This window comes from Canis aureus, chromosome 13, assembly GCF_053574225.1.
Source record: "Canis aureus isolate CA01 chromosome 13, VMU_Caureus_v.1.0, whole genome shotgun sequence".
NCBI classification, from domain to species: Eukaryota; Metazoa; Chordata; class Mammalia; order Carnivora; family Canidae; genus Canis; species Canis aureus.
In genome coordinates, this window is record NC_135623.1 from 61,295,118 (window position 1) to 61,313,358 (window position 18,241).

General features: G+C 35.4%; 1 protein-coding gene across 3 annotated transcripts in view; it reads left to right on the plus strand.

Moving 5' to 3' along the window:
• Window positions 1–18,241, plus strand: part of GRIA2 (glutamate ionotropic receptor AMPA type subunit 2) — a 150,023-nt gene that overhangs the window by 66,507 nt on the left and 65,275 nt on the right. For all 3 annotated transcript variants that reach the window (XM_077846498.1, XM_077846499.1, XM_077846497.1), the window contains one exon: window positions 9,687–9,926. In XM_077846498.1, coding sequence (XP_077702624.1) covers window positions 9,687–9,926 — 240 coding nt within the window. The remainder of the gene's footprint in view (window positions 1–9,686; window positions 9,927–18,241) is intronic.

Sequence of the window (18,241 nt, forward strand, 5' to 3'; positions counted from 1 at the left end):
AAAATTCTTTTAAGTAGTAAAGCCTTCTAGTTATTTGAAAATTTTTTAAAATTAAAAAAAAAGACATCACAAAAGCTGAAAAAAAATTTTTTTGTACTGAAATATCATTAAATCTATATTTGGCAAAAGCATAGTCCTTCAATTTTATACATTATAATTACAAAAAATAAGAGATGTGACATTTCTGTGGCATCAAGACCAAGAGTGGCTACGGAGCCTCGGGTATCTCTGGTAGGCAAAAGGTAGAGATAGATGTGAAATAGAAAAGCAAAAAATTGAAGGAAGAAACAGGATAAATGGAAAGGAGAAGAAAAATAAAAAAGAAGGAAGAATAAAAAGAAAGCTAATAAAACTTGCAGAGAATAGTAGAATTTAATCTGCAAAAAATTATCATATCTCACATTCAGTTTTATAGGAGTTAAGTTTGCGATGAATAATAAATATGCACTACCTGACATTTTGTATAATTTCTCTCTTTGATGTTTGGCCATACAGGCCCAAGTTTGAGCTCAATGGGACCTCTGAGGGCACTGAGACATTTGAAGTTGCAATTTGCCAGAAGCATACAGCTGGCTGTGTCACAAGTGGGATTAGATGCCAGGCCTCGAGACATTCAGCCTGGCATTCTTTATCCACAACATTCAAATCACATCAGGTCATGCAGTGCCCAGAATTTACATAGAGCATAAGCTGAGCAAGAATTTGCAGAGAGTAGAACTCTGCGAATTTATGAGGAGGAAATACATGTCCAAGGAATGAAGAATGGGTCTATCTTTTGTGAAATAGCATCTTCTATAAACAGAGGTAATTCTCTTTCGTTTATGTGTCCAAAACCCATCATTAAAATTCACATGAGAGTTATTGCCTATTACTGCCAGTACTACCATTGCTTGCTATCCCCAATGATGAATGAAGCCAGAATAAATGTTATTGATTTTCTAAAGCTGCATATAATATGGGCAACAGCAATAAACTTATGACATTTCACCTCACTCAGCAAACATAACAGGAAGGTCAGGAAGGATAAATGTTTGTTAGAGGGAAAGAAAAAAAATCTATTATTACAGCTTCATAGTCTTCTACTATTGAGTGATGATGCTGCATCACATTTAATATTTATATGAAAAATGGGATCAAAATATATGCAAAAGAGAAGGAATTTATCATAGTAAAGGTTTGTGGCAGGGCTATAGGAAAAATCATCAGTGAGGCAATTTATAGAAAATGTCATTGTGGTGTCTGTGTATTATTCTTCACATTTTCTTTAAATCATTTAGTGTTGTATTCGATAGCTATATAGTGAATGTCTTCACTGGGAATTGTGCTGGTGTCTGAGGAGCAGGAGCAGGAGTAAATGCAGAAGGGTAGGCTTTTGAAGAGATGAGAGTTTTGTCAGAGGTGCTAACTGCCAGCACCAGAGTGGGAGATCCTTCCTGTCCATTGACAGTAAAAGAAGGTGCCCACATAAATTTGTGAACTTTAAAATAATCTCATTAATGAAAAGTAGATAGTTTTACTCCACCTCATTGTGAGAATAGACTATTGTATTTACTTAGATTTTCCACGAAGAAAGGAAACTGTAGTTTTGTTTTTTAACATGGAAAGCTAATGTTCAAGTGCCTTCTGTTACAATTACCTTTTTTGAAGGAATACTTGTTGTTTATGATAAGTTTCCAAGCATGAACAACTCCATCGAATTATATAAAGAAGACATTTGAGACTGTGAGAACACCTGAGGGTATTTTCACGTGCAAAATGTATTATTGGACATATGTCCAAGACAAAGAAGTTCACCTCGTTCATTTAGCTGTCCAAGTGCATCCTGCACCATTTATTTTTTAAGGTTAGTAACTTCACCTCTCTGTGCAAATTCTCCAGTATCAAATATATTTTGAACGCTTAAAATAATAAAATTTCACAGATGTTCCAAGAATTATCTTCTTATACTAATGATCATGGTGTTTGTTTGTTTGTTTGTTTACCTATTGTGAGAATTAAGAGACGAAGTTTCATGGGTAATTTTACATGAACACCAGTTATTTTGCAATATTATAGTAGAAGGATGAAAAATACTGTCCTGACATGATTACCCCAGTACCAATGGAAATGAAATCATAGGAAGCTCTTTTATATCTTCGTTATCCAATTGGTTCAGATCACGTATTTGTCCAACAAGTATTAATGGTGGACTTGTGAAAATTCCTGAATTGTGTATTGCAGAGACTACAAAATCCCTATGGTTGAATTTTTGTGATTAACCCAGTTATTTCATGATTTATATTTTCCCCAGCATTTCTCTCTATATTATCTAATTTAAACTTTAAACCATTCCTTCAATTTAGGCAAGAGAGGAATTAATTCTCCTCACTCAGTAGACTAGGAAATAAGCTCAGATTCAATGATTCCTCCTACCAGAAGACCCCAGGATGAAACTGGACTTCCAGTTCAGGTATTCTTATTTTGCTTTCACACTGAACCTTGCTCTCAAGGAGATAAAAATCACCCTTCCCCACCGACCCCCCGCCCCAACAAGCTCACTCAAACATATTGTACTTCATACTGTACCTCCCATGAGGAAGGTGCTCATAATCGGGAAAATCATAATTCAGTTGATGGTAAACAGGACAGCCTTCATGGAAGAATTGGTGTTTTATTACATGATATTTAACCAATACCTGCTGTGTGCCAAGTATGTGAGATAAACAGCACTTCATTCTCTGCTTTCAGTTAGCTCAGAGTTCAAGGGCAAAGCCAGACAATTATAACTCAGGCTAACATGCAGAAATGCAGATTGCTTTAGAACCCCATGTAAGAGAGGCATGTAACTCAGGCCACACAGCGCAGCTAACATCTGACTACTATTATATATGTTATTCTCTAAGTAATAGGGGGACATCGATGGATTTTAAGCAAGATAATTTTTTTCTGCCATGATAAGGAAGAGATTTATTTTAAAGGGGGCTATTTGGGTAGTTATTGCAGGTATCCAATCAATAAGTGTTTGGGGACCATACATATGAAGGCAAAGATGGGGGGCTGGAGAGGGCAGATTTGAGAAGTCAAAGGGGCAGTATTGATGACAATTTGTACGCTGGGGATTAAGGAAAGGAAGAAGTCCGGAGTGAGCCCCACATTTGGAAAAGATGGGTTTTATATTAATACATGAACACTTGCTTTATGGAATTGGTGAATTTTACACTAAAGAAAAAGGACAAGTAAAATCCTGGTGCATGATTAATAAATAGTCAATATTAACATTGATTAGAACATGCAATATGTAGGGAGGTCACAAGAGATTTATATGGAGCTTCCTAGTTGTCAGTACTGTTGCAGCTGATTTTTTCTTTTCTTTTTTATAAGATTTTATTTATTTATTTGAGAGAAAGAGAGCACAAATGTGGGGGTAGAGTTGCAAAGGGAGAGGGAGAAGCAGACTCCTCGCTGAGCAGAGCCCAACATGGGGTTCTATCCCAGGACCCTGAAATCATGACAAGAGCCAAAGGCAGATGCTCAACTGACTGAGCCACCCAGGTACCCCTCATATTTTCTTTAATACTAATCCATCTCATAGGTGGATGGGTACGTAACATTAACATTATTATCCTCTGTTACAAATGACCAAACTTAAACAGGGTGAAATAAAGTAACTTGCCCATCCAAGTCCAACTAAATAATAGCAACACCTGGATTCAATCCCTGGTTCTCAGGGTTAGCCTGTACAATTGCTAGATCTAAGGTCAGAACTCCAAGGTCCTTGACTAGAGAATAATAACTTCTCTGTGGTATTTAATATTTGATATTGAAGTTATTGGCTTTTAGACAGTGTAAAATAGTGTTAAATATTTTATGTATTTTTTTTCTTTTTTGTCTTAATTTCAGAAAACTCACACGTGGTCTTTCTTGAAAGAATTAAACATTTTATTATTATTTTTTTTTTTGAATTAAACATTTTAATTGAAAATTATACCAGCAAGGAAATAAATATGAAATGATCTTTAAAATATGTCTTCAACATTAATTGTATGCAATATATGTATTCAGTATATTTGCTGCATAATAAAATGCAGTGGACTTACAGTACATATTTTCTCAGGAATTAAGCAGGTAAAAGGAGACAACTCTGGTGGTTGTTCAGTTTGGAAACCATTGTACCAAGAGTTGAATTTGACCTTATTAAAAGGGATGAGATCACTAAGATATGTAAAGAAAGAAGACAAACAATTGGAAGACAGATCCTTGGAGAATTCCTTTTATGTAGTATGCTTTAGGATGACTAATATAACAAAAGTATGAATTGAAGGAGCGAGGAGGTTGGGACAGTTCAGGTTGGCAAAACGAAGGAGAATGAAAATGAAGGTGCAGATACAAGAGACGCATAAGAAGTAGAGTATATGAGCTTCACAGAAGTAGGGACCTGGCCTATCATACTTAATGTTGTTTCCCTAACACCTAGGACAGTACATAATCAGTTCTCAAAAATACTTGGTTAATGTGGAATGAATGAAGTAGAATAAAACGGAGACGGTTATAAATGTTATAAAGAGGACAAAGAGGAGTAATACATTAATTATTCTGAAATATGGAAGACCAACGGTTACAAGAGTTATGGTGCCATGAGCAGAAAGGGAAAAAACGATCAACACAAACTCATGTTTTGTAGGATAAAATTTTCAGGATTTCTTCCTCCTGTTTTTATGGATATAGCTGAATGATAGGGAATTAAACATTTTTCCAGTGGGTGATATTGGAGGATGAGAAATTGGAGCTAAGGTAGCAATTCCAGCTAACGTGGACAGTATCTTTCCTGTTTGTTTTGGCAGTTTCTAAGCCTAACATATGCTTATCACATCAAATGTTCACAGCAAGAGTTTGTTCAGTAAGTAAATAGACAAAGGGAGACAAATGAGATGCTAATGAAGTTTTGGGAAGCATGCATAAAAAGTTGAATTTGACCTTGTTAAAAGGAATGTGACCACTAAGAGATAAGATGTAAAAAGAGAAGAAAAGACGATCGGAAGACAGATCCTTGGAGAATGCCTTTTTAATTTGGGATGTTAAAAAAAAAAAAAAAAAAGATGAGAGTGAAAGATAATTAGAGGAAGAGTACCAAGATGGTATGATTTTACATTGGCAGCATTGTGGAGAAGGGATTGGAAAAGAACAAGCCTAATAGCAGGAGAGAGAGAGAGAGAGAGGAGATCAAGCAGCAGGCTTTTGATTAATAAATTCAGAGAGGCTAAGAAAGCTTGATCTGAGAAAAGGATGATTGGATTTAGTGATGAAGAGATCTCACTGACAAATGATAGGGAAATTTCAATAGAAAACCGGGGTCAAAGTTTGCAAGGGGTTAATGTCAGAAGTTTAGTGAAGAGGGAAGAGATATTTTCAGTGGGCTCCAGATTTTGAAGTCAGGATTGCTTGGTGATGCAGCTTTTATCAGGCTTTGCACAAGCTGCAAAGGGGCTCTCACCATTCCTGCTTATGAAGCAGCCTATGCTGTTTCGTTGAAGTGAATGGCAATTTAGTATTAAATAAACGTAAAACAAAAATAAATCATGTCCTGTTCTTTTTTTTTGCCTTTCTACTAAATAACCATGCAAGGTTCTCCAGACTGTATCGAGTATGCTACATTAGCAGCACCAATGAGCAGAATGACCCCAGAGAAAAAGATGAGAGGCGGATGCACTATCAGCATTGTTATTGGCTTATATCATCTGGGCTTGTAATAAAAAGTGGAATAATCAGCAAGTTACTTACACCCAGGAGATGATCATTTCTGCTGTTTGACCTAAAGTGTCTTTTAAAAGGACTTCCCTTTGCTGAGTTTCTTGAAGTTAATATTAAATATTTTATTAAAATAGGATTCAGTAAGAGCATCTTTACCTTTGCAATCAGTTTTGAGTCTTAAGACATGAATGCAATTCTAATATTCATGAGCATCATCATTCAGAAAGTTATAATAGTGTTTCATAAGGCAATTGTATGGGCCATAGACTTAGAATTGAAATTTGATCTTTTTTCTTCCTTCCTTTGCTTCCAGAGATGACGTAGGAAAAGAATGAATATATGTAGAGGGTGTGTTATTGCCTAAATAATTTCGGAAAGCTATCATTGGAATTATTTCCACCCCTCATGACACATTATTTGGTTATTCTCAGTGATAGTAAATCTTCTCTTTGAAGATGATATAAGTTAGGGAAATGGCTTTAAGGTTTGGAGGGATAGCTGGAAAAGAAGTTGAGCTCACAATGAGCAATTTAATTTCTAATGGAGTGAGGAGTAATTCTGAAACAATCCATCTAAGATTCTTATGTATTGTGTCAATTGGGTCATGTATCTATGGTATATTGGGGAAAGCATTAGTGTTGGCATGTAAAAATACCCGTGTATTTTGGGGATGGAATGTTAGAAGTGTAGCACTAAGGTTTTTTATTTTTGTTTTTTGTGTTTTTTTGCTTTTTGTTTTGTTTTTTATCTTGAGATGCTCACTGCAAACTGGATAAACAAAATACCTCAGTTCAGGTCAGCATTCTGACTGATTCCTGGTTGTAAATCTCAATGATATTCTTACCGTGCTTGGGGACAGGGACAGTGATTGACCCAAGATAAAGAGAAGGAGATGAGCAAATGTTGACCAAATGACTGTTAATTGTATGTGCAGAAAGGGACATTAAGAGAGAAATGCCTAGGAAAAAAAGGAGATATAGACAAATAGACAATTGAATATGTGCCATGAAGAGGAAAAAGGAAGAAGGTAGAAGGTTTGGAAAGACCAGGGATAGTCAGGAAAGAAAGACCATGGTTACAAAATTATGCCCATTGGAGAATTAGCAGAATTGCCTGGAAAAAAAAGTGCCTTTTGAATCAGGTGAATTGTAATTTCTTGTGAAGTTTTGTGCAGCTTGTGCCTGTTGTTGGGCTGAAGCCAAGTGTTTCCAGATGGCCACAATAGCCAGGAGGCCCCTTGACAACTCACTTCAGAGTCTAAAACAAATGGAAAATGAGAGGTATGGCTCCTTATTAAGATTGTCTATGCATTCAAACAGGACCGTCCTTCATTAAGCATTTTGCTGATATTGTGGCTGCTGTTCCCATCACAGAAGCCATTTCACTTAAGATGAGGAGAACAGATCTCATTAATAAATCATATCACCTGATATTCCTATACTGTTTAGGTGCTATGCCAACGCTTCATGGGAAATGAAATAAAATAGACCCGGAGAGAATTCTATAGCAATTTCCCCTTTACATATGTAATATGGAATCATCGTAATATGAACAAACTTAAGATTTAAGATGTACATGTCAGTACACATATATCCATGTATAAAATAAAAAATTACCCCAGAATTTGCCTAGAAGAGTTTTAACAATGAAAGCGTTTTTGTGTGTGTGTGTTTTAATTTTTTTTTTACTTCTATGAAGAATGATCCCAGTCAAACACATTAATATTTTCAACTTCTGTACTCAGACAAGGACAAAATATGAACATGAATAAAGGGCGGAAATCTCATCTCTATTTTATGTTAAAGTTTGAAATAAATGTAAAGGAATACATTTAGTTGTTTCCTGAGATATATGAGACTACTCCACAGAAGATGGGTAATACAAGAGGAGATGCCAATTGATATATTACACAGATAAAACCTAGAGATCCTAGAAAACTTATGTTAGAAAGACAGAAGTGAGTTGAAGATTAGTAAGTATTTAAAGGAAAATGGGAACATTTGATAAATAGAAGGCACTCAAAGAAATAGCCCATCTTGCTTTCCTTTCCTTTCATATCATTTAATACTTGCTGAAAACTATTGCCTATTATTTATTGATTGTCTGGAATTGGTTATTAGAATCTGTATGTATTGTAGCAATGCTCATATTCATGAAGGAAATCTATTTTTCTACAGATATTCTATTTTTGTAAAGGAAATAAAATAAAATAAGTTTGCATTGGTTTTATCCTTTAAATGGGATTAATTAATTTGAAAGGATGCTTGGTATTATGCTCTGGGTTGTTAGATTATGTTACTGGATTGCTCATTTCATTTCCTCGGATTGAAATGACTCTGGAGATTTAAAAACATAAGCTATTTAATCATTTAAAGCTATGTGGTTGACCTGAATTGGTAATCTTCAGCATTGTGGTATGGGTGGTTTCAGACATGGTTTCAGACATTTCAGAAGAATCAGTCTTGGACAAGGTAACCCTTACTTCTCAGATATTTTCAGATTTGTGTTTCAAAAATTTATTTTTGGCTATATTGTAGAGAATCGAATGGAAAGAGAATATTGGATGAAGGAAGAAAGTTGGGCAGGTATCACAATAATCCAAGTGAGAATAGGAGTATTATCCATTAGTAAAAAACCTGGTCTTCAAATCCGGATGCCTAGGTTTGAAGACAGGATCTTTTACTTGTGCAAACGGGCAAATCACTTAATCTGGTGTTTCAATTTTCCTATCAAAATTCATATTTGGGAATAATAAGAGTTCCTGCCTCCAGAATTTTCATGAGAAATAAATGAGTTTACATACCATCGATCATGCCAGGCACAAGGCGAGTACAATATAACTATGGACTGTTAATGAACTCGGATAATTGGGATGGAGATACAAATAAATGGACCGCATTTGAGTATATTTAGGTATTAGAATAAACAATGATTAATGATAGTCTGACTATGAGGAGGGGGTAAGAGAAGGTATTATCATGGGCCATTTACTGAAAAAGAACTATGTGGAGTGAAGGGGACTTTTAAATAAAATATTATATTTTTTAAAGAATTATGGTCCTAAGTCAGAATATTTTGGTAATATTCTTTGTTTTGTATGGGGTAGAACATATGAGTAAGGGAAGTCCATAAGAAAGATGAAAATTAGGAGTTCTGAACTCCATTTAATTGCTACTTGACTGAGAGGCCCAAGTTAGGGATCTCTTTCTGGTGCTATGTCTCTTTGGGTATGATGTGAGTCTTGCATCTAAGTTTTTCTTAAAAAACTTGCGGTCAGCATTAGAATTCTTCATAAGCACTCTGACCTTCTAGTATGAAGCCTCATGGACACAATAAATCCTTTTAAAGACTCATATATTAGAGAGAATGAGATATTATGAATATGTGTAAATGCCAGGTAACTGCAATTTGTTCTTCTTAAAACTAATGATTGTTACTTACACTTTTTTTAAAAAAGATAAATTATTTGAGAGAGAAAGAAAAAGAAAACAGTGTTTGCATGCAAGTGGGGGGAAGGGGCAGAGGGAAGAGGGGAGGGGCAGCTCTTTAAGCTGACTCTCCATTGAGCAAGGAGCCCACATTGGAGCTTCATCTCATGACCTCAGCCGGAACCAAGAGTCAGACGCTCAATGCTCAATGAAATTGAGCCACCCAGGCACCTCTACACTTATTTTCAATATGGTTGTTCTAAAATAGATTTACACTTACATCGTTTGTTAAAAAATAATGCATCTGTTTTCTTGTAGTCAAAATTGCTATTTAATGCTTTGTAGTTCTTTGAATTCCTCAAAGAGAGTCCTACATAAATAAGTGCCCGTACAACGGATGGATCATTGATATGAACTTTATATTTTTTCAATTTATTTTATATTTCATATAAAAGGGCATTAAGTTTTAAGCAAATCTGAGTAATTGTATGTTAATTTCAATGATTTATCCTTTCTATTTTTCCTATTCAGTCTGCTCCCAGTTTTCAAGAGGAGTCTATGCTATTTTTGGATTTTATGACAAGAAGTCTGTAAATACCATAACATCATTTTGTGGAACGCTCCATGTCTCCTTCATCACTCCCAGCTTCCCAACAGATGGCACACATCCATTCGTCATTCAGATGAGACCTGACCTCAAAGGAGCACTTCTTAGCCTGATTGAATACTATCAATGGGACAAGTTTGCATATCTCTATGACAGTGACAGAGGTAAGTGACAATATCCCTCTGCCTTTGTAACGGTTCAAATTCAATGCCTACACTTAATACTTATGTGTGATGTGATGGAGTTACACAGTATGTTGAAGTCCAAGGGTCACTTGACTTTTTTTTCTTCTCTCTCTCTTTTTTTTTTTTTTTTGCTGTGTAAATGAATAATGCAATTTTAAACTTAGGAAATAGAGTTTTTTTTTTTTTTTAAGTTGTGAATGTTCAAAGATATAGACTCTGTCAACCCAGTGCCCAAGTGTTCAGTTGTAATGTAAATAGCATGTGCTGACATCAGCAGCTAAGACCCTACGGTGACTACATTACCAGTTGAAGGTCCGTGAAGTGGCTGCCTTGAAAATTGATTTAAGTAAAATGTGAATAAATATACAAATAAGAACTTCTAGAGAAATGTGTAGCGATTAAATATTTTCATATGCAAACGTTTTATGAAGGCAAGTATGATCATTATTAACCTTGCTTGAAAATGACATCCCTGAATCTCAAAGAAGTTAAAGGATTGATCATGTTCCCCTTGAACAGCTGGTACAGTTCGACCCAGTTCTTCTGACACCAGACTCACGCTTTTTTGTAATTCTAGGTTTATGATGAGATGTTATTGATTAGCATACTAATTGGATAAAATCTTGGCTCGTTATACTAAAATTATATTTTCAGGGGGAGTTGCTTCCTTCATGTTTCCAGTATCTCTTTTGCGAAGTTTGGTGTTAACAAACCTGCTTGAAGTATGTCATAGAATCCCAGCTGTTCTTTTTTAATTTTGTTTATTTATTTATTTATTTATCTATCTATCTATTTATTTATTTATGTATAGTTGACACACAATGTTACATTTGTTCCGGGTGTACAACATAGTGTTTCAACAACTCTACATTATGCTTTGCTCACCACAATTCTAGCTCCACCTGTCACCTTACATTATTACAGTACCACTGACTACATTCTTTATGCTGTGCCTTTTATTCCCATGACTTCTTCATTCCATACCTGGAATCCCATATCTCCCATTCCCCTTTACCCATTTTGCCTGACCTCCACCCCCCTCTTCCTCTGGCAGCTATCAGTTTTATTCTCTATATTCTGTTTTCTGTATTTTACAGTTTGTTCTCTGTATTTATAGGTCTGGTTCTGCTTTTTTTTTTTTTATAGATTCTGATTCTGTTTCTTTGTTTATTCATTTGTTTTGTTTTTTAGATTCCTTATATGTGTGAAATCATGTGGTATTTTTCTTTCTCTGTCTATCTCACTTAGCATAATACTGCCTAGATCCATCCATGTTGTAACAAATGGTAGGATCTCATCCTTTTTTATGGGTGAGTGATATTCCGTTGTGTATATATCACATCTTACTTACCCATTCATCTATTAGTCAAGACTTGGGCTATTTCTATATCTTGGCTATTGTAAATAATGCTGCAATAAACATAGGGGTGCATGTATCTTTTCAAATTGGTGTTTTCATTTTCTTTGGAATCTTGGCTGTTCTTAACTATTCCTGGCTCTGTGATTTGGCTTCAGGGGGTCTGTGTATTTACTAAATTTATACGAAGATTTTGTGCACATATTTGCACATGTATTTTTCTAAAGACAGTCTCCATAACCAAACTCGAAAGGGTTAAAAACCACTATTGTAAGGGTACCTAAGTGCCAAACTGGGCTTCCTTCAGCAGCTTACTTCCTGGAATATTGAAAGGTTCAAATGAAAGCCAAAGCCTGTTTCGACCAAGATAGGGCACCTTGTTAACCCAGAAGGGCAGACAAGAAGAGAGCGAGCCGTCAATCAATTCTTCATTGATTAGTTTGTAATCATTTGCTGCAGCAGTCGCATCTGGAGTGCTCAAGCGAGGTGTCTGATTCTCTGCTCTGTCCCCCTAGTCCCGGGGAGGAGGACACTCTGTGGAAAAGCCGGTCAGCACTCTACAAGCTGAAGAAAGCTGCTATGTCAACAACTTGTCCTGGCTGTTTTGAGAAGGGAGAGCATTGCTATACCTATGAGAAATGAAAAACTACAACAGAAACTATCATTTCAGGAAAATAGAAATTGCAATGTGCTGAATGATTCCGAAGCACACTTACTAATGTGATAAAAGGGCTTACAAAACGGAGCTTATTCATTGACTTTCCTCTTTGCTGTCTCCCAACTCTTTTAGCACTCTGTTACGTTAATAAAACTAGCCTGCAATCTGTGAGTATTCCTGACGCTTCTTTTACCCCCTCCATCCTGCTGCTGTGATTTCTGCCATCAGAATGTATTTTATCACTGACATTCTTTGTTGTTGCTCTAGGCCCAGCCACCACCACGTTTTCCTTCTCTTGTCTTTCCATTTCCACACGTGTTTCTTTTTAATCCATTTTCCACCAAGTAGCTGCCATATGTAAATGCTCTTCGATGCTTTTCTGACCTTATCATTCTTTTGCTTAAAACACTTCTCATTAAAATGAAGATGAAATTGGGAATTCTTACCATGGCTCTAAGGTCTGGTTCCTGCCAATTTATACTACAATCTTGCTCAGTCACTAAGCTAAATCCATCTAACTAATCTTCTTTCACTGTCTCCAGATGCACCAAACCAAACCCTTTCACCTCACATCTCTGCACATGTCTCTAGTTCTTTCTCTTCCTTCTTGCTTTAGCTCAGAGAGCATTTCCACAGAGCTGCCTTTCATACTGATATTCTCTCTTAGATAAGTCCTCTCTTTTCCTCTACAGTACTTATCACAATTTATAATTAACAGTAGTATCCATTCGTCTACTCAAGAACTGCTATTGAGCTCCTGCTGTGTTCCAGGGACTATTTTAGTCACACAGGCCAAGCATTATGTCTTTTATTTGTGCTCTGGATGTAAGCCCCAAAAAGGGAATGTCCCGGTGTACCCCTTACACTGAGTGTCCAGTTCCTAACTATACACACAGTGCTTAAGGTAATGCTGGAACAGAGCTCATATTCAATAAATTGTATTACTAGGTGAATGAGTTAAGCCTCTGTATATTTTAAGTTTGAGATAATATGAGAACCTGAATCTTGCTGGCTAAACTAAAGGGTCAGAAGATGAATTCTCTTTCCTGTTTGACAAGGTTGAAGATGGCATTTTTACTTAGGGGCATGCTTCACCCTCACTGTGACTCCCTCTAGGTGAACACCAACTTTTGAGAAAATTCATATAGGCAACAGCTGCCATAAATAGAAGAAGAGAAACTCTAGTATTTGAGGGAGATACTGAAGAAAGAAAAGCTCTGAGATATGATCAGGTGAAGATGGATGAGTGTATGTCTTTGTGAAAAGAACATGAAATATTTTGAAGTGACTTTATTGGATTCATTTTATCGATTGATTTGATTTGATTGAAGTAATTTGTTGGATTGATTTTATACTTTGGAAATATGAAATGAAATTGAAGTGATGAGATAATTTCCTCTCGTGAAATTGTACAAATTGATTTAAGTTCATCTTTTGAGAGAAGGCTATTCGAGTTATGATATTCAGTATTATATAATAGAGCCAAAAATGGCCTTATGGATACATTTTCAAGGTATTATTAAATAGCTACTCCTATTTTAATATGCACAGTGTTATACTGGATCTGAAACTATTTTCAAAGATATGTAAGACTCAAAATATTAGCAAAGGACTTGATCCTTATATAGTGTTTGCTTGGGATCAAGGAAGTGGGATTTTTGCTATCCAATTTTTTTTCTTATTAGTGTCTTAATTTTTATAGCTTTTTCATCTTATTTAATTTAAAAAATTTATTGGTGTATTCATCGTGTGACTGGGTTTCTTTCCTTAGGTCATTAACTCATCTCTGGTTCATTTCAAGAAAGTTCCTCCTTATTTCGTGTTATGTGATGAAGAGCATGCATCTTTGTTCCCTTTGTCTATGCTTTGTCCCTTTGTGCATGTTTTAAAAATAGATTCCATGATTTCATCTCTCAGTTTATCCCAAATGCTTCGATTTCAAACAATTTGGTCCTGCCCTTGATATGGCACTCTCTCTCCTTCCTGGATTTAATAGGGTTTTTTGTCAATCTTTTAAAAAATTATTCTAATTCCAGTTAGTTGACATACAGTTATATTAGTTTCAGGTGTACAATACAGTGATTCAGCACCCCCATACATCACCCTGTGCTCATCATGACAAGTGCATGTCTTCATCCCCATGACCTATTTCACCCATTCTGCGCCCCGCCAACCTCCCCTCTGGTAGCCATCTGTTTGTTCTCTGTTGAGAGTCTAGTTAACTCTAGTTAAGGTCTGATTCTTTCTCTCTCTCTCTTACATTTTTCCCTTGCTTCTTTGTTTTGTTTTCATAAGTGCCACATGTGAGTGAAATCATATGGTATTTGTCTTTCTCGGACTGACTAATTTGGCTTAGTATTATATTCTCCAGCTCCATCCATGTTGTTGCAAATGGCAGTATTTTATTCTTTGTGTATTTATACACCACATCTTCTTTATACATTCATCTACCAATGGACACTGGGGCTGCTTCCATGTCTTGACTATTGTAAATAATACTGCCATAAACGTAAGGGTGCAAGTATCTCTTTGAATTAGTGCTTTGGGGGCACCTCAGTGGCTCAGTGGCTTAAGCATCTGCCTTTGGCTCAGTCATGATCCCAGGGTTCTGGAATGGAGCTTTGCATCGAGAGGGGGTGGGTCAGCTTCTCTCTCTCCCTCTGCCTGTTGCTCTGATTACTTGTGCTCATTCTCTCTGTCAAATAAATAAGTGAAATTTTTAAAAAAGAACTTGTGTTATTGTATTATTTGGGTAAATATCCAACAGTGCTATTGCTAGATCATAGGTAGCTCTATTTTTAACTTTTTTAGGAATCTTTATCAAGTTTTCCACAGTGGCTACACCACTGTATTTCCACAGTTCATAAGGGTTCCTTTTTTGCCACACCTTTCCCAACATCTGTTGTTTCTTGTGTTGTTGATTTTAGCCATTCTGACAGGTATAATGTGATAGCTCATTGTAGTTTTGATTTGCATTTCCCTGATGATCAGTGATGATGAAGATCTTGTCATGTGTCTGTTGTTCATCTATATGTGTTCTTTGGAGGAATACCTATTCATATCTTCTGCCCATTTTTAATCATATTGTTTTTTGGGTGTTGAGTTTTTACATATTTTAGATACTAATCTTTTATCAGACATATCATTTGCAAATATCTTCTCTCATTCTGTAGGTTGCCTTTTAGTTTTATTGATTGTTTGCAGAAGCTTTTAATTTTGAGATAGTCCCAAGACTCCAGTACAATATTGGATAAAAGTGAGAGTGGACATACTTGTCTCAGTTTTTCCCCATTAAGGAGAATGTTAGCTGTGGGTTTTTGGTAGATGGCCTTTATTATGCTGAGATGTGTTCCCTCTAAACCTACTTTGTTAGAGTTTTTATCATGAATGGATGTTGTACTTTGTCAAAAGGTTTTTCTGCATATATTGAAATGATCAAATGATTTTTATCCTTTCTCTTAACGATGTGATGTATTATATTGATTGATTTGTGAATATTGAACCACTCTTGCAACTCAGGAATAAATCCCACTTGATGGTGGTGAGTCATTTTTTTAAATGTATTATTGAATTCAGTTTGGTAGCATTTTATTGAGAATTTTTGCATCTATGCTTATCAGGAATATCATCCTGTAGTTCTCTATTTTTAGTGGTGTCTTTATCCGGTTTTGGTATCAGGGTAATTCTGGACTCGTAGAATGAAGTTGGAAGCTTTCCTTCCTTTTCTATATTTTGAAATAGCTGTAGAAGACTGTTATTAACTTTTCTTTAAATTTTTGGTAGATTTCATCTTTGAAGCCGTGTGGTCCTGGACTTTCATTTCTTGGGAGTTTCTTGATTACTGACTCAATTTCTTTGCTGGTTATCAGTGTGTTCAAATTTTCGATTTCTTCCTGTTTCAGTTTTGGTAGTTTATATGTTTCTAGGAATTTATCTATTTCTTCTAGGTTGTCCAATTTGTTGGTATACAGGGTTTTTAAAAAAATTAATAAAATTTACTGAGATTTTAGAATTAAGTAAACGTATTGTTAAATTTTAATTTCTAAATATATTAATTGATGTTCTTTTGAGCAGCATGGGTCCAAAGCTTAAAAATGGCTCATTAACATTCTGCCCCAAATATGAGCTTGATGAAAAAAAATTAACATGCTTTATTTTTTTTTTATTTCACTGCTCCTAAGTAGGACTGCCATTTAAACCTTTCCTGCTTCCCCACCACCTATCAAAATGCTGAGCAACAAGTCCAGGAGTCCACATTCCAGTTATAAACACGGGAGGACATAGATACATCTTGGCCTTTGTAAAGATCATCTTTGCCTATTTCAAGTTTACCCATAAGAGGAGTTCTGAAAATGTTCATTTGGTGTCTTTGATGTTTTAGGGCTGCTGGTGTCTTCTCTATATCCAAGCCATGTTGCAGCAGCCTGCCACTCCTCGATGACCCAGTGCTCTTCCTAAAAAGTGTATATTATTACTTCATAGACAGTAGGTAGTTAGATCTTTAGTACATTTGGAAATAGAGAGTAAAGAGCTTACCTATGTTAACACATTAAATATAGTTTTATCTATTAAATTTGAGCCAAGACTTTAATCAAAATGTTTCTTATTTATTGGTTCAATGTTAATAAGACAAGACAACACATTTCTATAGACAGTAAGTTAAACCAGAACTAATGCTTAATATCTTTATGTCTTGATTTTAGTTTTGAACCATACTGTTTGTTCCCTGAAGGGAAGATACTTTGATTCTAGTTCCAAGAATAATTCATGTGTAAATAAGAATGCTTCCAAATTATAAATTTCTTTTCAGATGTTCCTGAGAAAGTCAAAGAGGAAACTATATATGTTAATCTAATCTGGCCTAGACATGCTGCCATGATTTAGTGATCATAAATATTAATTTCTGTGCCTGAAAGATAAATAAGGGCAGTGAATTTTAAATGAAATGAAGAAAATATTTTTAAGAACAAAGAAATGTTTTGAATGAAATATACCTGTTTGCAGTAACCATTTTTAATTCTACCCACTAATACACAAACTAAAACACTTAGACTTTGCCTATCTTTAGGCTGATGGCTTTTCTATAACTCTTTCATAGTATTATTAACTAGCTCAAGATGAAATTGTGAAGTACATAATACTTTGGAAGAGTTTTAGGGTGATTGTCAACTCACAAATAGGTTATACAACTATAACTAGTCTTGCAACAATCAGGCACTTGAAGAGGTAATGTAATCCAACAAAACATAGTCCAGCTATTCTTTATTTTAGTCAAAAGCCTGAGAATTTATAGAGTTTAGAACTAAATGCAGACTCTTGTAATATCCTTTTTTTCTCTTGTAATATTCTTGAGGTGCTTTAGAAAGTAACTTAAATATGTGGATTAGGAGAATTGTTAATTTTCTGGATTTTTTTTTCCCATTTGTAGATGAATGACTGTGTATCTCAAGTTTTCTTTGTTCTGAGTAGTTCAGTAAGAAGAAATCAGTCTCTGCTATAATTCAGATACCTTATATAGTATAGATACTAGAGTAGAATAATTATTGGTTACTAATATCTTTATTTTTTTAAGATTTTATTTATTCATGAGAGACACAGAGAGAGAGAGTCAGAGACATAGGCAGAGGGAGAAACAGGCTCCCTGCAAGGAGCCCAATGTGGGATCGATCCCGGATCCCGAGATCATGCCCTGAGTTTAAGGCAGATGCTCAACCACTTAGCCACGCAGGCATCCCTAGTTACTAATAACTTTAAGTAAACTAATGTTTATATGGAATTCCCACTGTCCATACAAGTTTATAGTCTGATTAGGGTTGGAGTTATTTATGAAGATACTTTTACGCCAGTTTGTGTGGAAGAGAAAGAGTGATTATCTCAAGTAATACTTTTCCCCTAATTAGAATGTGGTATCAAGAGACCAAGAGCATGCATTTGTGTTAGGTTTGAAGTGGTTAATTTCACCTCCAAGGTCATAACATGTGTTTTCACTAATTTTCAAATTTTAAATCATCTGTTAATTGTAAAGTAATCAGAATCAATACAAAACTCTTAGTTGTGGGGAAGACACAAATCAAGTTGAGAGACTAAGAGGTCAGTTACTAATACTGAAAAAACAAATCTAAAAATATGGATCACTAAACATGGGACAGCAATCTCTTTAAATCATGAGTCAGACCATGTTATGGATTGTGAGTTACTTCTGGCTGTCCCTAGGAGATGATTTAATATTATTCATTGTCTTCTGATGGCACTAAATTAATCAAGTTTGATATTGCACCA